At 40.4% G+C, this 22632-nt stretch overlaps 1 protein-coding gene across 1 annotated transcript in view; it reads right to left on the bottom strand.

Annotated features, from left to right (window-relative positions):
* dpyda.1 (dihydropyrimidine dehydrogenase a, tandem duplicate 1) overlaps positions 1 to 22632 on the bottom strand; it is a 619381-nt gene that overhangs the window by 109665 nt on the left and 487084 nt on the right. Inside the window, exon 18 of the mRNA XM_048601540.1 lies at positions 9257 to 9399. Within this exon, the coding sequence (XP_048457497.1) occupies positions 9257 to 9399 (143 nt within the window). The remainder of the gene's footprint in view (positions 1 to 9256; positions 9400 to 22632) is intronic.

The following is a 22632-nucleotide window of genomic DNA, read 5'->3' as shown; positions in this document are numbered from 1 at the left end:
TGCTCAAACGTTCAATGAGATGATTTGCACCCCCCAGGTCTCAGTTCCTCCTTTGTGCTTGCTCAGCATAGCTCTCAAGTTCTTGACATTTCAAAACTCTATCCACCTCCACTTAACCACTGCAGCTCTCTGAGGTAGAGAATTCCAGACATTCACTACCCTCTGGGAGAAGAAATTCCTGTATGTTGCAATTTTAAATGTCCAATGGCCCCCAGTTCATGATTCTCTCAATATTGGAAACATCTTCTCAACATCTACCCCACCAAGCCCCCTCAAAATCTTGTGTGTTTCAATAAGATCATTTCTCATTCATTCATTAATATTACAAACAATTAAACAGATTTTCGAACCAAAATACCAAGGAACTGCAGATGCTAATATTTCATAAACTAAGATCAGAGATTGCTAGAAGATCTCAGCAGGTCTGGCAGCATTGTGGAGAGAAAGCAGAATTAATGTTTCAGGTCCAGTGACCCTTCTTCATAACCTGGTTTAGATTTTCAAACCATCAAGCCCCTGGGGCAACATACAACTATTATGGTCTGAGGGAGAAGAGAGAATAATTCAAAATCATAGAGTGAAAATGGGGCTAAGAGGAAAGGGGAGTGAAATAAAGAGAGGTAGGAAAAGGGCAAGTATAACAGACAGAATGGGGAGGGAGAAAGATTAGATGGAATATTCTGAAAGAATTGTGAAATGATGCTTTTGTGACCCTTAGTTGCTTCCTATCCATGTCAGTTGTTTAGCCTGGTCATCCACTGAATCCACTTCTACGTCTATCCATCTAGAATTAAAGATTAAAGGCCATTCAGCCCATTCACTCCACAATAACCTTCTGAAGAGCATCCCACCCAGAACAATCCCTACCCTATTCTTGTAACCTACATTTCCCATGGCTAATCCACCTAGCCTGTACATTCCCAGACACTACAGGACAATTTATCATGGCCAATCCACCTAAACTGCTCATCTTTGGACTGTGGGAGGAAACTAGAGCACCTGGAGGAAACACACAGACCCGGGAAGGAAGTGCAAACTCCATACGGACAGCCACATGAGACTGGAATGGAACCTGGGTCCCTGGTGCTTTGAGGTAGCAATGTTAACCACTGAGCCACCATGCCACCCTTAGATTCATTTTGCCACTGGATGAAGATAAGGCAGGCCAGGGGAGTAAGACTGATGATCCACAACTCACCCTCACTATAATCCAATTCATGTGCAAAACTCATTTCATCATCATTACCATCTTCCATCCATCATCAATCTGTCAGAAGTCTTGCGGTGATGAACAAACAGGTATGGGAGCTGTAGCTGTGAATCTGCACAAAGATGGTATGGGCTATAAGGTCATTTTTGACTGGAATGAAGCAGAAGTGGATCTTAGCAGCTGCCTGCATGACTGAGCTGCCATTTTCAGGAACATACTCCTCATTTCCTAAATATAAGGAAGAGACTGGAAAAGTGCTCTACACTTGATCTGCTTCAGCTGTCTGGCTGGCAGATTCCCAGTCACTAATGGACAGTGTTGTATGCGAGTGACAAACCCCTTCAGCCTGTTTCTCTTTTCCATACTCTCAAATGCTTTCCACGTTGGAAACCCCTGCTCCAAAATCAGACATTATATGGACCAGAAGCCACATAATCTGAGAAAGTTCCAGGCAAAGACCAAGGTCTCCATGGGTAATCTTGATTTCCTATTAGCAAATGGCTGTACACTACAGTTACAGATTCATACGGCACAGAAACAGACTGTTCGGTCAAACCAGTCCATGCCGACCATAATGACAAACTACCTTGACCCCGCCTGCCTGTGTTTGCCCATAGACCTCCAAACATTTCTTATTCATGTACTTATCCAATTGTCTTTCAATTCTTCTAACAGTACCCAAATCCACCAATTCCTCTGGAAGTTCACTCCACACATGTGCAAAAAGTTGCCCCTCATGTCTTTTTTAAATCTTTTTCTTCTCATCTTAAAAATATGCTCCCTAGTCAGGGAATCCCCCACCCTAAGGAAAAGACACCTGCCAATCATCTTATCTATACCCCTCATGATTTTATAAACCTCTATAAGGTCACCCCTTAACCTCCTATGCTCCAGTGAAAAATGTTCCAGCCTATCCAGCTTCTCCTAATAACTCAAATCCTCCATTCCTGACAACATCCTGGTAACTCTTTTACGAACCCTCTCCAGCTTAATAATATCCTTCTAGATCCGAACATGGTATGTAGCATGGACTAATTCTTAAAATCACGCACCAACTTCAGCCTTACAATCAACATGAAGAAAACTGATGTACACCAGCCTGCCCCAGGACAGCCTGAGGTTTTCAGCTCATTACTAGAACCTGTTAGCAGTGGATAAGTTCACTAATCTCAGCAGTGCAGTCTCTCAAGCTGTCTACATTAATGGCGAAACACATGTGAGAATTGCCAAAGCAAGTACAACCCTTGGCAGACTTCAAGAATCAATGTGGAAATGAAGAGGACTATGCCTGCCTGCCAAGCTGAAAGCTTACACAGCGATAACCCTGCCCACTCTGATCTATGCATGTGAGACTTGCACTTGTGTATGAACATTGTGCCAAGTAAATCAAACATTTTCAGTTGAGCTGCCTTCAGGAGCTTCTGAAGTTCAAATGGCAGGACTGAATACCCGACAGAATCAGGACAGAATGCTTGATTTGGCATGCCAAGCATTCACACTATACTGAGCTGGACTGGTCATATATAGCCAAGATGTCTGACACTTGCTAACCAAAGCAAATCATCTATGGAGATCTTGAATCTGAGGTGCAGTCTCAAAGTGATCAAAAAAATGGTACTAGGACACTATGAATGCTTCACTGAGGAGTTTTAATATCAACTTTAGGTTCCAGGAGAAGCTTGGCCAGGCTGACCAAGCCTGGTTCACCCAAATAAAAACCATTGGCATACCAAAGGCAAAGAGAAAGTGCAAGGCGAGGAAATCCTGAGACAGCAACTCACGCAGAGACAGTAAGAACTGCTGATGCTAGAGTCTGAGATAACACAATGTAGAGCTGGAGGAACACAGCAGGCCAGGCAGCATCAGAGGAGCAGGAAAGCTGACGTTTCGGGTTGGGACCCTTCTTCAGCTCCACACTGTTTTATCATCAGAAACTCAGCTGTCTGGGATATCCAGTCCAATTCACAGCAGAACTTTTTGGGTGCAGACTGGTTTTACTGACCATCTCAGTGGTACTCTATCAGACACCGTAATGATGAATAGAGTCACCTTCACCTTAAAGGATGAGTAAGAAATGCCTAGCTTTTATTTGGTAACTTTTCAAGTATTAAGCTGATACTGCAGGGATGTCAATACTGAGAATACAGGTCATAAATTTCTGATGTTATAGCACATTGGAGCATCAATATGTATCTACTCCACCCTTTTTTTGTAGTCTTGAACTGGCTTTATCTTTACTTCAATTTCTGTTTCACAGCTCTTCTGGCTCCAATCTATTTTCCTTTTATAAATTCTACTTTTCTCCTTTTGTTCTGTTTCACTTGGCTGGATTCCATTATGGGCTTTGGGACAAAATCAGAATTGTTAGCCTGCACTTGCTGACACCAAAACCAGCTCAGTAGATCATGTCAAACACGGCTTCTTCATTGGCTGCCTCTCTGGTCTGGTAAGGACAACGGCTGAGGCCTGAATGCTGCAGAACCAAATAGAGAGCAAGCAGAAAATAAGTGCTCCGTCTTGAAACCTTTTCTCCAACTCTCCCATGGGTCTTTGGAGCCCAGAAGGAGATGTGAGCACAGGCAAGGCAGGCTAGAGACCAGGAGGGCACCTCAACATAGAGATACCCTCAGAGGGGTAGATCTGAAACTTAAACCAATGAATTGAAGCCATTTGGTACCGTGGAGAAGAGGAGAATGCTCTGCTGATTAATTGATGGGTCCATGGGCAGGGTCTTCTGAACCCGCACTTTATGCCCAAACTCCTCATATTGAGGCATGGCGCATGAGGCTTCAATGAAAGCCCCACCCTACTGCAAAGAGTGGCCTCTACACATGGTGAAGCTTATTTCTCCAGTGAAAACTGCCAACATTTTAATTCACTGTTCCCTAAGCATAGTGGGAGCACAGTGTTCAGAAATTATTCCTGCAGCGGGAATGATTGAGAGAGATGTCTGGTCTTGCCCAAGATTTCAAACTCACCAACACAGGGTTTTGGAAATTCATGCCAGTGACTTTGTTTCTTAAAGTCAGAAGTTGGTTGCCTATTACTTTTGAACTGAGTAGTTCAAGTGCCTTCCAAGAGGGTATTTAAGAGTCATCCATGTTGTTACAAGTTTTGAGTCACATTTAGGCTAGACTTATTTCTCCAAAGGAAGTGAACCAGTTTGGTTTTAACAACAAACAAAGAGTTGTTTTTATTCATTCACGGGTTGAAGGTGTCACTGGCTAGGCCAGCATTTATTGTCCATCCCTAATTGCCCAGAGGGTCTGGAGTTACATGTAAACCAGACCAGGTAAGGTCGGCAATTTCCCTAAGGGACATTTGAGAATGAGTTGGGTTTTTCAAACAATTGACAATGGATTTGCGGTCATCATTAGACTCTTAATTCCAGATTTTTATTGATTTTACATTCCACCATCTGCTATAGTGGGGTTTGAACCCATGTCTCCAGAACATTACCTGAGTCTCTAGATTAACAATTCAGCAATATCATCACTAGGCCATCACCTCCCTTTGAAGTGGTTATAATGGTCACTGGTGCTATTTATCTGTGAGAATTGTTAACTGGATTTAAATTCCAGCAGCTGCTGTGATGGGATTTGACCTCATGTCCCAACAGCATTAGCTTGGGACTCTAATTATTAGCCTAGTGACATTGCCAAAACCATCTCCTCCAAATTTAAATCTAACTTTTAAGTTAACCATGAGCAAAACTATTCAGAATTGTAAGGATCCACAAAAGTACCAGCTGAAATAGTAAGAATTTTGTAGGATAATGTAAAATCTGATAAAGCCATCATCAAAGAAAGGTTCACATGTTCAAGTATTCATCCACAACAAAGAAAAAAATGCATTCAAATCTGAATATTGACCATTCCTTGTATATTGTTGTGTACATGCAAAAGTACAGTTGACCACTTTATAATATACCCTCCCTAACAAAGTGAAGGACTCTTGTGATCTACTGTATTAAAAGTATTTCTTGATTGTTTATTGGATGTCAGCATAGCTCACAAGGACAATGTTGATTGGCCATTCCTAACTATCATTGAACTGAGAAGTTCATAGAATCGTAGAATCCCTACAGTGCGGAAAGAGGCCATTTGTCCCTCTGAAGAGCATCCCACCTCAACCTTCACCTATCCCCATAACCCCATATTTCCTATGTCTAACCCAGAGAGCCTGCACATCCCTGGACACTACAGACAATTTATCATGGCCAATCCACCTAAGCTGTACATCTTTGGACCCAGGTTCAACTAGGCCATTTCAGAAGACAGTTAAGAACTAATCACATTACTATTGGTCATATTAGGCATGACCAGGTAAAAACAGCATATTTATTTACCTGAATGACATTAGTGAATGAGATGGATTTTTTTTTTATAAAAGACAATCAATGGTACCTTTTATTTAGTTATGTCTTATGTTCAGAGACATGCTCATAGCATCATCAAATGTATCAAGCATTTGACCTGGGGATATAAAGAACCCATGCTCTATCTTAACTCAGACCACTTGAAGCATGGCCATCACTGGAAATCTTCTGTTGTCACCGAATATTTTAATACTAGCCCAGGCACTACATTGTCCATGAATGTAACATTCATATATGTTAGTAAGATGTAATAAATGTCTGTTGGATCTTTCAATACCCCATTACCTAAGAGATAACATAAGCATTGCTGCATCAGTTAAAACAAGCTACTGGAGACAAAACCCTCCAGTGACTACTATTGAGATCAGCTTTCAATTCCAAGTTTCTATCAACTGAATTTAAATTCCACCAGCTGTCACGACGGGATTTGAACTCATGTCCTTGGATCATTAGGATAGGTCTTTGCATTACTTTTGCAGTGGCAGTACCACAATGCCACAATCGCTGCTGTAACATAGTACAGTTCTTTATTGTTACAAGTTTTCTGCCGACTAATTTAAAAACAATGGAAAGTTCAATATAAAATGTGGCATACCACCAAAATGTATTGGAGGACAAGTTCACCCCTGATTTTCCCTTATTAAGAGCAGTTTTGTTTATTTGATGCTGTCAGAATAACAGAAGACTTTCAGCTTACCACATGAAACAGGAATTCACATTATAACCACAGACTCCTGACATGCCCTCCTACACATCCTCCTCAAAGCATCCAAATTACTAATCTACAAGAGTTCCTAACAAATACAAATATCAAGTAAGGGCAGAAAAACAAAAATAAAACTTGTGAAAGAAGCAGCAAGAAAAAAGAAAATGTTCATTAGCAGTAATTGCCAGGCTTCTCACTGAAATCCACCTTTGGGCAATTGGCAATATTCCTAAGTTCAAAACTTTCAACCACCTACCAGCAAAACAAGCTGAATAAAATCCAATCATGCACAAGGTTACACGATAGAATTACAGACGGTCACAGAAGTAAAGGAAGCCATTTGGTCCGTCATGTTCATTCTGACTCCCTGTAAGACCAGTTCACCTTATGCTGCTCTTTGGCCCAGAGCCCAGGAAGATCCTTTCTTTTCAGACAATGATCCTCTTCTATTTTGAAATTCTCAATTGACTCTGCTTCCAACACACTCTCAGGCAGTGCATTCCAAGTCCTATTCACTCACTATGCAAGAAAGGTTTTCCTCAATGCCACCATTGCTTCTGTTGCTAATTAACTCAAAGCTGTGCCTTCAGGGTCTTGATTCTTATATGAGTGGGAACAAACACTCTTAATTTTCTCTGTTCTGCCTTCCCATGATTTCTTCTTCCCTTCTTCACCTTCTCATCTTCAAGGTGAGTGGTCACAACTTCCCCAATCTTGCTATGCCATTACAAATTCTTCATCCCTGAATGCATTCTCATAAGCATTTTCTGCCCTTCATTGCTGCCTTCAGATTGTTCCTAAAGTGTGGCATCCAGAACAGGACACAGTACTCCAGTTGCGGTTAAATAAATATTTTATACAACATAATCCCTCCAGCATTGCCATATTTCAGCAAATAGATTCTGCACTGGTAAGCCCATCCACCGTCCCTAATTGGATGGCGCTCCTGGAGTTGGATGCTTAATTGGTGTCTCCTCAAAAAATGTCACCCTTGAGTCCTCATGCCACACATAAGTGTTCCCACCTTGTATTTCTTCCTGATGTTAGCACTGGACCCACATATTAGGAAACAATCAATTCTTTATGTCTTGTGAGAACTTGCAGGTCTTACAAATGTTTTCTTGGATTTTTTAAGCAGCTTTAGAACTCAAAGATCCAGAATATAAAGATGCAGCGATTTTTCCAGCCCAGGAAAAGATATAAGTTTTTTTTAGGATTAACAGGAAGAAGATCTTGAAGTGCATGGGGTAGTGTCCCTGCCTCTAAGCCAGAACATTGGGTTCAAGTCATACTCCCGGGCATTTTCCTTCTTCGTTGTTTGCCACTGGCAAATGAGGATTTGTTGCCTATGTCCAAATGGTCTTAAACTGAGTAGCTTGCTAAACCATTTCAGAGGCCAGTTTGTAGTCAACTACATGGAGTCACACATAGCTCAGAGCAGACAAGGATGGCAAATTTTCTTCCATAAAGGATGTGATTGAATGAGGTGGTTTTTTCCAAGAATCAATGATAGTTTCATGGTCACCATTCTAAGACTAACTTTCAATTCAATATTTAGTATTTGAATTTAAACTCCACCAGTTGCTGTACTGGGATTGAAAGCTAATGTCTGAGCTTAAATCAGTCTGTCCATAGTCTTCATATTACATCCGATCACGAGATGAACTTAAAATCTCATGTTCATGCCACATCTAACAGGTCTAGTGAAGAGTCATGTAGACTTGAAACATTAGCTTGCTCTCTCTTCATGGATGCTGCCTGACCCATTGTGATCTCCAGCGGTTTTGTTTCTAGATGAATAACTCCAGTTAAATTCAAGGAAGCCTCTTTGAAGCCTGCTTCTCTGGAGAAAGATCCTTATATTTGCCTGCAACATGGACTGTTCCTGTCCATAAACATCATCCTAATGACTCATCATGTACTTTAATGAAATTCTGTACCACCTATCTTCAGGCAACTGGGCATGAACTTTCTGAATTCTGCCAGTCATGTGGATAAACATTAACCATATTAGTGGTTCTTGTTATTCTGTATGGTAAACTCTTTCCTTCTTCCTTATAAGCTTGTATATGTGTGACAATCATTATCTGGATTAAAATGTATGAATAGACTATCCTTCTAATATAACCATAAAGAGAGTTGGCTGTGGCTCACTTTAACATTAGACTTCACAAAAGAGGGAAACATGTCACATCCTGTTTAAAAAGAGAAATAAAAATCAAAACACCTTTGCTTAGGGACTGAATGTGGAGAGAATAAAATTCTTTGTGTCCAGAAGTGGAGTTGATAAAGGTTACAGGGATCTTAGCTGTACTTTCTATTCAATGATAGTAAATACTAGCCATGTACAGGAAAAGAGTTACCTCTGCTGCTAGACAGAAATTATCACTTCGTCATCTTGTGATCCCTATCCATTATATCTCCCTCCGTGTGCCTTACTCTACCCATTATTTTGGAGCATATCATTTACATCTTATCTTATAACTTCCATGACTGAACTATTTAATAATTCCCTACTTCAATCATCACCATCATCATTTCAAAATCAATCACTGTGTTGCAGATCTCTGACCCTATCCACCCTCTTTGACTTCCCAAACTTGAGTGTACCTGGGGTACAATTAGCCCAGTTACACAATTGATTCAGCAAGGAAAGATTAAAAGCCAAAAGAAAATCTGTAACAGAAAAATGATATTGTTGGTATTGGCAGCAATTGTAGAGGGCAAACTATTTATTAACAATAAACAGCCACGGGCAGTCTATCTTGATATTGCTTAAATGCCTCAAAACTGATAAATGAATAGAATTGTGCCTTACATTTGCCATGTTTACACTGGCTGCTCTGCTGACTTAATACCAAGATTCAAAAGCGTGACAATGCACCTCATACACTATCTGGAAGTGCCGTAGCAGTCATTCTGAAAAAATATTGTTGGACTTCAATGCTTAACTGAAATGTACCTGCAATAAAGAGGCACCACAATTCAGAAACTGTAGTCCTGACTCAGCTGAATCAATCCCGCCAGCAGCTAGAATTGGAAATCCTGGTATGGCCTTACCGATAGCAGATACTGCTCGTAAAGCTATTGGCCTTATTGCAGTTCCTAAAAAGAAAGGTTAGGATATAAATAGGATAGTAATAACTCAAGCATTTAAAGTTTTTGGTTTATAATCTTTAATATATTATTTTTCCATTAAACTTATTGTTTTAAATGTTTATGCTGCATGCACAAATAACATTTATGTGAATTAATGCAGAAAAAATGTGAAAATAAAATTAATCTGTATCAAAAAATGATTTGATTTGCAAATTTTTTTAAACCAAAATGTTCTCTTGCATTTTTTTACAAGCAACCATATCATATTAGTACTCTATAAAGGATGAAAAAATGCAGTTACGACAATAATGCTGAGAGAAGTACTCTTACCCTAATTTACAAAAAGAATGATGCAATGTAAATGACTAATTAAGTTCAATACAATAATACATTTCCTAGAATTCTGCTTCTTAATACAAATTACAGCATGTGGCTTCATGTTTCACAGCAACAACAGCATAGGGTATAGAATGAGCTCTTAGAGAACAAACAGCAAAATTCTATCACGATCCATTTTAAATTGTTTTGGATGCACTTTACAGGATATCTGTTGCTGTGGGATTACTTAACTAATGTAATTTGTTATACTGCAATCAGAAGTTATCAATTTCAAGCAATGTATTCACATTTGGAGAAAAGATTTTCTTATATGACAATCAGCTTATTGCTTTAAGAACCATTCCACTCTTCAGATCTTCAGGTGTCCATTTTGGAAAGTCAGAATAATATGAAAGATGATGAGAGGTGTATGGGATCTAAATAGAGTGTGTGAAAATTTGCCAAGCCATTCTCTTGAAGTAACTGGCATCCTAAAATGCTGTTAGTATTCCAAAGATATAGTAAAACCTTATTTTGGGAGAGGTGTGAAAATAAGAATCAAAGACAGTTTTGATGTTTGGTTGGTGTCAAAGACGTATTGTTTGGCTGGCTGATCTTCCCTTGTCTAACCCAGAATGTAACCAATCTTTTAGGTGGATCCAATTACATTAAAGTCAGGAACTTCTTTAGAGCAGACGTAGGGACTGCTCTAGGGACTGAGCTATTTTTGATCTGTGTAAATGACTGGGCTGAAGGAACAGAGGCAAAGTTTTACCACCTTTTGTGAGGTAGTGAGAATAATGATGAACACGATGACACAACAGAGCAAGAGCCTGAAAGTCAGATTCTAGCAGTCAAGAAATAAGAATTATTGCACTAAATGTTTCCCTCCTGAGCTGGCACTGTAAGGTGGCAAGAATCTTACAAAGTAGTATTTACATCTCATTAATTACTCAATTCACCGTATTAATGTTTGTTCCCACCAACTTCTGCCCAATCGAGAAACTTGATGCTGCAAAAAACATAAGAGCGAAAACCAAACTGGTACCTGTTGAGTCGGGTTTCAGCCTCCAGACTGGGTGGGTTTATGGCTGTGCCAACTCTTCAGTTTAAATGGAACTGCTAAAACTGCAGTAGATGTCTCTATGGTCACTGGCATGATGTCTCCCTGGACTACCCAACCATGCAACTGGGCAATATTAGCAGCACACCAACATCAAAATATCAGATTGTGTCTTCACGTGCAGGCTCAGGTAATGGTTTTTCTCTGAGTTAACAGATTAGTGAGCAGAAGACAGCTAGCAGCTTCTGGTTACAGTTAGCGTGGTCTTTGGGAGTGAGGCAAGTCATTGACACTCTAGCCTTGATATGGAGAGGGTGTGGCGAAGGCATAGGGACCTTGATCATCACAGGCTCCAGGTTTAAAACAGGCTCATTAATGGTCATGTGAATGGACTCAATCAAAACAGAAAGAGGGTGAAGGGAGAGGCAGCAGCACAAAAGCCATTACAGAGGAGGAGATCTCTGGGGCAGAAGAAGCAGATCTATAGACTTAGTGCAGCTATCTGCAAATGTCTGACACCCATGCAGAGGGTGTGTCAGGATGTCTCGAGCCATCATGTCACACCTGTACCAGCTTCGGAACGAAGGATGCCAATTACATCCCTAAAGGTTACAGCTGCTCTTCATGTTTTTGGAAGTGGGTTGTTTCAGAGAGCTACTGATGCCCTCTTTGGCATTTCCCAGCCCTTTAGCTCATTGAAGCATCTGGGATGTCACTGATGCTTGCCAGAGCTCACCTATTCATCTTTTTCCCTCTTGATGTGGGAAGTCAGAAAGTGAGTGCATTAGGATTCTCAGCCGTCACTTGCTTTCCTGGAGGTGCAGGATGTAACTGGCTGTTGCCTTTACATAGCAACTAAAGCACAAAGGATTCCACTCCCTTAATGTTCAAATAACTTGCACCCATAACAGTCAGATAATGCATGACAATGTACATACAAGTAGCTGTCACAAATTATACATTCTGGCCATTTACTTGAAGTTTTATCTTAATTGGGACCACTTTGGGAGGAGCTTTGTCAACTTAGCTGTATCAATTCCTCATCCTCAGGCCGATTTATTTGTGAAGCCCTATTTTGAGGTAACTTTGCCCTTCGGCCTGGACGGTATGTGTTTCGCCCATTTTGATAGCCTTGTCTGGGACAAAATCTAAGACAAGTACAGCATGGATGTTCTTGTTCCTCGCTGTATTGTGGAGAAACCTTCTGTCCAGTTCTGGAAGTTTGTGGCCCCTGACTCCAATTGCCATCCTTGGTGACAAACAGGAGCCATAAGTATTATCTGCTGGGGACTTGCTCTGCAGTTTGGTGGTAATCCAGGATGGTACCATCCATGGACCCTTGAAGCTCCTGAGCCCCTTGTTCGGTGTTTGTGTGGGAAAGGGCCAGTTCTCTGGCCTTCTTGAAGTCCAAATCTCATTCAGTCAGTAGCTTCCTTTGAGTCACAATATTATTAATGCCACAAGTTGAGTGATAGTCTTAACATTTCCTGAAGTGCTCACTTGTACTCACAGTGTTCTGCCAAATTCCACAATCTCATCAAGAATTCAGTAACTGGTTCCCCAAGAAGTCTATTTACCATGTTAAACCTGTGATGCTGCAAAGTAACAGATAGTTTGGGGTCATAGTGGTCTGCTGTTTTATCAATCAGAGTGTTAAAAGATTTTGACTCCCAGGATTGCTGGTAGGTTAAACTCTTTGTGATTCTAAAAGTCAGGGCCCCACAAGCAGTCAGGAGAATGATTGTTTTTCATGATCCCCTTCTATCCTATTTGCCTGAGAAGAAGTATCTCACTCTTTCAGCATACTGCTGCCAATTCTCCACACCTGCATCATAAGGTTCCAGTCTCCCAAACATCGACATTTCCAATACTTCCCCATCATAGTTTTATCGCATTGTTGGAAGGCAACACTGTCCAAAATTATACTCTTGTTACCAATATAATAACTCAGTGAGCCCAACAGGGAAGGAACATCATTTATTGTTGAACATCAAATACAGCCATTTATCATGGCATGCAATGGCTAGTTCCAGCCTAGGACAGACAGTTCAGTAGACCCATCCCTAGGTCTCCTTTATTTATTGTCAAGGGAATCCATTGTGGATATTTTAAATCAATTTGACCAGATACATATATTACACATCTGGGGCAGGTGGGACTTGAACCCAGGATAGGTCTGTGTGGGAAGCTCTTCAGAGGGTGTGTGTGGATTCAATGGGCTGAATGGCTAGTTTCCATTCCGTTGGGATTCTCTGAACGTGAACATGTTTTCATGATCAAGCTAATTTTCATAATGTGAGCGAACTTCAGGCAAAGAAAACATACGCATTTGAAGCATGCCCTTCAGGAAGTCTTGTTCTGAGACAGAATTTAAATTTCCACAGAAGCTTAGAGGCCAGACTTGGTGACTTTTGAAATTTAGTAACACCAAGCTTTGAAGGAAATCTACGAAAGCCTAGATATTGCACTGAACAGTCCTTCCATGGTCATTCTGGCTTGAGTATGAGGGGACTGGGTGCCTTCCACTACTGGTCCATAGGGAAGAGTAAATAATCTCTGTGCACCACTCTGTACTTCTCTTCAGGGACGCTTGAACTGTTTTGAGTGACCTACTGAAAACTTCGCAACAAGTGAGACCCTTATTCTTTGGCAGTATTTAACATAAATAATATTTTTGAGCAGTCAAATGTGGCTACTCCTGGAAACTCTCAGTTCCCTAGAAATCAGGAGTTTCAAAGAATGCTGAATACTGATTGCAATTTTGGGAAAAGCAGAGAAGAAACCAAGAGGAGAATTTAATACTGTGGCAATACTGTGGTTTTAAGAGGTTATTTTGTCCCTTTTTTTTAAAGAGAGATTGAATGAGAGGTATGGAACTGTCTATAAAAGGTAAACAGCTTGTGAGGCCTTGGGTTTTTTAACAGTTGGAGCAATGGAGGCAGCCTGGATGGGTTTGGCCAGCTCTCACAGACCAGGCATTCTAGTTTTTTTAAAAACCAAAAGAACTGCGAATGCTGTAAATCAGGAACTGAGTTCTGAGGAAGGATCACTGGACCTGAAACGTTAACTCTGTTTTCTCCTTCACAGATGCTGCCAGACCTGCTGAGCTTTTCCAGCAACTTTGTTTTTGTTCTAGTTTTTTTTTTAGTTTTTAGGTTTAGCTTTGATCAGCTGCTGTTGTGGGCTCGGAGAAGTAGAAGCTATCTTTTCCCTCTCTCGGCTACAACTAGCAGCTTGGGGATTCTGTCTTCTGCTGAGTTACTTGTGAGACAAATCTATTTTTCTGAATTTTTCTTTTTGCCAAAAGGTGTGTTTATGGGATGTTGCTATATTGGAAGAATTAATCAGTAATAGTTACTGTATCTATTGTTCTGCTAAGTTTTCTAAGAGAGTTAGGTTATTTTAATTCCTCTTTGTTTGGTTGTGTTTTAACTGTAGGTTTAAAATAAATTGGGTTTTACTTTACATTGAGTAGTTTGACCGATCATGTTGCATCTACAGCATGTCACTTCACATTTGCCTTTAAAATAAGGAAACGTCAGAGTCTAGGCTACCTTTTTAAAATATTTTGAGGGGGTCTGGTCTGGTCCATAACAAAACCATCTCTAGTTGTGGGTTTGGTGTCAGTGGGCATTTAATCATAAGGGATGGTGATACTGCCTTCCTGCCTCTGCCTTGATCTGTGTCTGTGTGTATCTCTGTGTATATGTGTGTGTGTATTTGTTTCTCTATCTGTGTATGTGTCTGTGTGTCTGTGTATCTGTATGTGTGTCTCTGTGTGTGTGTGCATGTGCACATATCTATCTGTGTTTGTATCTGTTTGCGTGCGTGTAGGTGAGTGTCTCTGTGTGTGTACATGTATGTGTGTGTGGGTGTGTATGTATCTGTCTGTCTGTCTGTGTACATGTGCGTCTGTGTGCATTGCGTGCTGAAACTCACCCTCTACCCTTGTTGACGATCCCAGTGCACCGAACACTTATCCATGGCCTCTGTCCTTTGCAATTCTGGGCATCGGGTGGGTTCATTTCCGGTAGCAACCACCAACCCCCTGATGGTGCTGGTGAGCACTGAAAAGCTGAGGGTCTTTGGCCTGAAGCTTTTGGCATGCAGGCCTTGCACCTACTATTGGTGAGTATGTCACTGAACAAGGTGCAACTGTTCCTGAAAAGAGGTGACAAAAGGCTCTTGCTCATTGGGTGAGACCCCCAACTCCCACATTGAATTCTGACCTGTGTCCAGACTCACATTTAGCTCATTAAAATGATAATTGATCACTTCCTGTCTGTGGGATTTTACATAAATTGTTTGCTCCTATGCCAATATTTCAGAAGTTTTCATCTGAAAATCTTATTCTGTTTACACCAATAAGTTTACGCAGTATTAATGAGTCATCTAATTCAATACAAGTATCTGTTTTATGTAAAACTGAAAGAACTGCAGATGCTGTAAATCAGAAACAAAAACAGAAATTGTTGGAAAAGCTCAGCAGGTCTGGCAGCATCTGTGAAGAGAAATCAAAGTTAACGTTTCGGGTCCAATAACCCTTCCTCAGTTCTGAGGAAGGGTTATTGGACCCAAAACTTTAACTCTGATTTCTCTTCACAGATACTGCCAGACCTGCTGAGCTTTTCCAGCAATTTCTGTATATTTTTTATGTAAGCCATCATACACGCGATGAACTTCAGGCCAACACTTAGGTATTGATTGCACCACATCTTTGAAACAAGTTGCAGAGTAAAAGCCCACATAAATAGTGTACGGTCACTTAAATGAAAGACATTTTTCAATATGAGATATTGAAAGTCTGGGGCATGATGCAATAAAAGGTGCAGGAGGTAGGGAAATGGAAAGACAGCCTCCATCTCATGGATCCTCACCAAAGTAGGCTACTCCTCCTTCCACTCTGTCGTTTACTGTCAACGAGACACATGTACCAAAATTCTTTTTACCACATTGCTCCTTCATTTGAAAGGACACAGGATGGTGAATGGGGTGCAGGACACTTAGCTGTGCTGCATTTTCATCTCTAATCCTTATAAGCATGAAGCATGTCAATTTTAGTGGTTTTAGATACTGAAGAAGTGAATTACTGGATGATTCAGCAGCAGCAAGAGAAGGGGAAGGAACGCACTTTCTGAAGAACCAGCTTGTACTCTACTCCAGTTGATAAATGTAGCAATCACAGCATCATTCTTGGAAGTAGTACCAACGGTCCATCCATCCCCCAGCAATCGAATTTCAAAGGAATGGATAAAGCAAAAGCAAGGGGGTAAGATACTGAAAGGTCATTGCTACCTGAAGAAATAAAAAAACACTGACATACGGGGCAAATGCCTCTTTTTAATGAAAAACTGCGAATGATTCTTTTCCTCTATAATTAATAACCCGCTAATAAAGTTGTTCTAATGCACTTTGAAATGTGCAACTTCTGAGTACATGGAGAATCTGGTTTAATTAAAGGTGATGACATCTGTCACTCGGTTACTTTACTAGTGCCAATCTATTTCAACTTTCTTTCCAAGATACTACGTCTAGTTTGTACAATGATAGGAGATTACCAATGTTGGTGTAATTAGGGAGTGCGAGGAAGGGGAAAGCAAGATAGAGGAAGTTTTTAACTCCTCAATCATGTGGTTTTAAAACCATGATTATATAAAATAATTCATAATTGTGGCAAAGTTATGAAAAGGCCATCAACTGATAACTGATAGCTGGTTACTAGAATATTGTTGTTCATGAAAACAAAATCATATATATGCAATTTACATCATTCTCTCACAGGAAACCAAATGAGGAAAAGAGCATTGGAGCCTGACATTGTTCAATCATTTATACTTTTAAAAAATGAACTCAAGGAACAGTTTTCGATTCTTTCCCTGTTTTTTCAGGTACACATAGCTTCGACATTCATAATTGAAGGAGGTGGAAGGGATGTTCCTGATTGTGAGGCCTGAGATATGAAGATACTGAAGCCATGAACTCATTTCCATTGAGCTGATGTGTTGTGGAGAGTAACAGTTAGCTCGCTGGTTACAGGGGCTTGATGATCTGGGATACCTATACACTAGGCAGCACCACTCAGGTGAGTGAGAAATGAATTAAGCAAGTTGGTGAGTAGGGCAATCAGGCCAGGAAAAGAATGGCGTTGGAGCAAGAGATCAGAGAACAGGGTAATTGGAGGAAAGGCAACTGTACTAATTCAGTTTGGGGGGAAAAGGTGAATAGCTGAAGGGAGTGGTGAATACAACGCAATGGTGGTCAGGATGTGCCAGGCAGCAAGTGGGGTGGCGGGGCTAGAAGTAGCTGACATCAGCGTAACATAACTTTGCTAGTTGGTATCTAACCAAACTTGGGGCTGGCATCAGGGGTCTTTATTTGCACATACAGAAGGACCAACACCTGTCTCGTCTTGGGCGCTGAGCATTCATTTATTGATCCCGACCAATGTGGGTGGTCATGAATGTGAGTCTCCTGCCTTCTTCCTGGCTTAGGAGATCTGTTAGTGTGCAAGAAATATGTAATGCATGATTTAATTTCTAGGCTTTTATCCTTAAGTACATTCTGCCACAATTATTTGTCAGCAGTAACGAGACTTTGAAAAAATGCTCCTTGACAACAGTCTTTAAGGGTAAAATCTCAATTCTTAAAAATGTTTTCAACAGAACACAGAGAGGAAAAATAATTTTAGACTTGCTACTGTAGTTCTGCCTGACATGTACTGTATCACAAATAGGATTCACAGCTCAACAAAGGATTAATTAAATGCCAAGCAGCACAAATACTGAGGTGACTTGAGTTCATCAATGCCAAAGATTACCATGTAATCTATTAAGCAGTAATAGGTCTACTGTCTAGTAACTGAGTAATGTTTGATTTGGAAACAATCTTTTCATATAAGCACAAATAGCTTGAAACCACTGTTCACAACGTTCAATCTCTCAGCTTGCTAACATCAGTTTGTAAAATCATTAATTCACAAAAATTATGGAGCTGAATTTGAACTGTTTAATTTATTCTAAGTTTCTCTAGTCCTTGCATGAGTGTTGTTGGATTTTCAGTGCATTTTAACTTTTAAGAGAGGAAATCAAAAATCCACAGACTGTTCATTGTTGTTCAGCTTGGTGCATTTGCTTCTCGTAGTATGACCATTTGTGGGGGGAATGATAATATTCAGAGAATACTAATCGCAAGTAAAGGTGAATTGTCAAGATTTAACAGACTTTAGAAACTTGGGCAACAGGGGTTAAAATTCAAGTTAATTCAGGAATTCAAAATGGGTGGAAGCAGACCACCATCTAACATATACCCTGCCTGATTTTACCTTCAAAGCAGGCAATGGAGTGGTCAATTTTCTACCTGCCAAAGTTCTGTTTTCTACCCCATATTTCTCAGTTCTGTTCTGTTCCACGAGCCGGGGGACCTGCAAACCCAAAACCTCCTGCAGGAAGAAATTTTCATGCTGACCATTCCTTCTGATAAAATAGAAACAGGAACTGCTAGAGCTGCTCAACAGGGCAATCAGCATCTAAGGAAAAGCAAAAATACAATTCACCTTTCACGTTAAATGACCTTTCATTAGAACCTGCTGAGTATTTTAGGCATTTTGTGTTCTTATTTTCAAGTTTCCAGCATCAGCAGTGTTTTGCTCCTTTGTAAGAAGTAGCAGTTTTGCTAACTGAGGTGAGGAAGGACCATGGACAAAACGGCCACTTGGGCAGGAAGTGTCTATCAACTTGATGATTACACAGCTCAGTTATCTGCTAGGTGGTTGGGTCACTGTGCTGTCAATGTTCCTGGAGCTTGCCATACACTATGGTAGCAGAGAGACAGCTAGATTTCCGGCCAATACATCACTTATTCTCCCTACCAACCCCTCCAGACATATTTTGTAAGTTTTTCCACCTTCCAGACTGTCTTCAGTGGGCCGGGAATACTTAAGCCATTATTTTCTTCCCCACGAGAGCACCATTCTATATTAGCAACAGGTCTTGCCATTTTATGAATGATGGGATAAATCATCATGCCAGTTTAGTTCCTTACAACCAGCGTTGGAAGTCAGGACCAGAATGAGGCGTTTAGCCCCAAATCTAGGCAAGAATCTGGAATGTATACCTACTTATGGCAGCTGAATTCCAATGTCTTCAAGGGCAGGATTTTAACTGGATCTCCAGAACTCATTCACTATTATGTTGTGAAAAACTTTTCATAAAACAACAGTGGTGACAAGCTTGCATTAAGAAATGAATCATGGGAAGATAGATCGTCCTGTTTCAAGTTGAACCAAAGAGGTTTAAAATCATTGTGCGGAGCTAAAGGAACACAGCAAGTCAGGGAGCATCAGAGGAGTAGGAAAGTCGACATTTCAGATCTGAAGAAGGGTCCTGACCTGAATTGTTGACTTTCCTACTCCTCTGATGTACCTGCCCTGCTGTGTTCCTCCAACTCCATACCGTGTTGTCTCTGACTCCAGCATCTGCAGTTCTTGCTATCTCCAAGGTTTAAAATCATGCTGACAGCAAGACTGTGCCAAATTTTGTGATTCCATCTGCTGCCCATAGGTGGCTTAGAAGAGCTGCAATGATAAGTAACTCACCACATCCTAACTACATGCCATAAATTGCCTCATATAAGTCAACTTAGTGTATAAGTGACCCCATTCTATCATCTTCAAAAGCATCCTTTTGGATAATCTCTGTGCACAAGTTGAGCCCCTTTTCAGTTCTTAAATGCTGTACTCCCATAATAGTTGGCCTCAATTTTTCACCTGAGAAATACATGTTCTACATTCCCCATGCTGCAAATCAGCACATGGATCAAGCAGGGAGCACAGGCACATGCCCATATAAAGCAGAATGTGTGCTTGATGAACACAAATGGGTCCTCCAGCAAAATGAGCGAGGTATGAAGCTACTTTCAAGGTAAAAAGTGTAAGGTTTTCTGATTTGCCAAATAACTGTACTGCAGCATGGGAAATTGGTGTTTGTGGTGCAAGAATGGAGGAAGGACAAATTCGCTCAGAAGAAGGTGCCCAAGACCAAAGGTGCAGTCTGTACAGGGACCAGTCATTGACCTGATCCTGAGAAACATGTGTTGAAATGTGTCCTCAGAAATTGTCAGTATTGTTACCAGAGATGCAATGAGCATATAAACATTTAATCCCTTGAGTCCAGTAGACGTTTCACACGAGAAGCTCATTGGTGTTGCCACTTTATGATCCAGGCAGTCTATTGTTGCAGAACACCAAGATTGCTCAGAGGTTACCAAAAGACTTTGATACCAAAATTACCACTTTGCAGTGATTCTTCATCAGGCAGTGGCAAAAACACTCTGACAAATTATGTTACATTTGCAACCCAGATGTAAGACTCATTTTGGTATGTCCAGCTGCCAAACAATGGAGTGGAAAGGTTCAGAAACAGTACTGATGATAATGATGGGAGAAAACAAGATTCACAATGGGCAGATGAACAAAATGAAAGCCTATGATAATTTTCAAACATAAAACCATCAAAACATAAAAACATCAAGTTCCCGATATGTCCATGACAACGGTTGAGTGGATGAGGATAGAGTACAATTATGGATCGATAATGTGTGGAATAGGTGGAATACATGAAGAATACAACTTACTAATGTGGGACATATTCCAATCCCACATAACCGACGAGATCAAGATCTAAACTGAAACCGAATCAGTACCATAGTTTTACCAGGCGTTACAACATTTGTGGTTTATCCTTTGAATGTGTGCCTCAACAAACCATTTCAGAATAGAACAGGTGATGATTGAAGGTGTAACACCTTCACAGAGAATAGAAAATGCATGCTGCTCCATTTCTGTGTTCTGAGGAAGGGTCACCAGACCCGAAATGTTAACTCTGATTTTTTCTTCACAGATGCTGCCAGACCTGCTGAGGTTTTCCAGCAACTTTGTTTCTGCTTCATTTGATATTTTCTGTGGTGAAAATATTAAGTCATGGGATGCTGTTAGCACCTGCTGTCATCAGATCATTAAAAGAATGTGGGCTACACAATTTAATAGATGAAGAACAAAATGATTTGTTTCGTGGGATTGCTTTGTAAGTGACAATGCCACATCAGATCCAGAGTGAGGTCTTTATGTTGATTCTATAGCCGAAGGGATTTGGAATGAACTTGATGACCTTTTTATGTCAGATTTTGAAGACAATGAATTTGAAAGTCTTAAAACATTCTCATTGTGGTTAAAGATGTTTTTGTAGATTTAATTCATTCAATAAACTGCAACGTTAATTTTATATGAATTACTAGTGTTATCTTTGATTTCAAATTGAAGAAGTTCATATTTAGCTTGAGGGTGAGACACTTTAGTTTGTGACTAGTATTTTAGATTTAGATAAAGGCAAAGGCATAAATCTAAGGAAATATGTCACAATTTTCAACAAAGATAGACTATCGAGAAAGAAAAAAACTCTACGAGAATGATGATTTTTTTGTAACAAACTAGGAATGTTGAGGTTGCTATCAAATTGAAAGAAAGGGCATATAATGTTGCAAAGCTTCCTGGTAGGTGAGAAGGTTAGGAAAACTTTAGAAATTAGCGAAGAGCAGCCTAAACACTGACAAGTCAACTGGACCTAATTGGCTGCATCTAAGGGCATGCAAAGAAATCTGAGCTTTTACACTTTGGAGGAATAGAAAAGTAAAACACATAAATGAAGAGAGACAATAGAATGCTGCAGTACAGTGGATCAAACACAAGGCATAAAATCTATCATGCGGATTTAGAAAAAATTGTCTATGGGATCTGCACATCTTGCTAGGCCAACATTTCTTGCCCATCCATAATTGCCCAGAAAGTTGTTAAGAGTCAACCATATTGCTGTAGGTCTGGAGTCACATAAAGATTACCAGTTAAGGATGGTACATATCTTTGCCTGCAGAACACTAGGGAGCTAAATGCGTTTTTACAACAATCGGCAATGGTTATATTGTTGACATTAGACCAGATTTTTTATTAAATTCAAATTTCACTATCGGCCAGTTTGGGATCCAAACTCATGTCTGCAGAATATTAGCTTAGGGCTCAGGATTACTAACCCAGTGATACTACCACTATACCACCATCTCTACCGATACAGCAAATCGAATAATGAACAAAATCAAAGAACAGCAGAGCACAGGAACAGGTCCTTCGGTATACCAAGCCTGTACTGACACATGATGCCTTTCTAAACTAAAAATGTTTTGCCTCTATGCTGTCTGTATACCTCTTAAACGTTGCTAATGTATCTGTTTCTACCAGGTCCTCTGGCAGTGCATTCCAGGTACTTGCCACTCTCTGTGTAAAAAAAAAAGCCTCTCACTTCTCATTTAAACTTTCCCACTTTTACCTTAAACCTATGCCCTCTGGTAATTGACATTTCTACCCTGGGAAAAAGATTCAGGCTATCTATTCTATCCATGTCTCTCATAATTTTGTAAACATCTATCAGATTGCCCCTCATTCTTCAACATTCAAGTGAAGAAAAAACAATTTTGTCCAATATCTTCTCATAGCTAATACCATACAATATCCTGGCTTTTCTAAAAGAATGGTCTAGGCCCGAAACGTCAGCCTTCCTGCTCCGATGCCGCTTGGCCTGCTGTGTTCATCCAGTTCTACACCTTGTTATCCCAATATCCTGGTAAACCTTTTCTGTATCTTCTCCAAAACCTCCACATCTTTCTGGTAGTGTGGTGACCAGAACTGTGTGCAATATTCTGCGGGGATAGTAGGAACTGCAGATGCTGGAAAATCTGAGATAACAAGGTGTAGAGCTGGATGAACACAGCAGGCCAAGCACCATCATAGGAGCAGGAAGGCTGACGTTTTGGGC

Source organism: Rhincodon typus, chromosome 10 (assembly GCF_021869965.1).
Source record: "Rhincodon typus isolate 14 chromosome 10, sRhiTyp1.1, whole genome shotgun sequence".
Lineage (NCBI taxonomy): Eukaryota > Metazoa > Chordata > Chondrichthyes > Orectolobiformes > Rhincodontidae > Rhincodon > Rhincodon typus.
The sequence above is the reverse complement of the archived record's forward strand: the minus strand, read 5'-3'. Positions and strand labels throughout refer to the sequence as shown.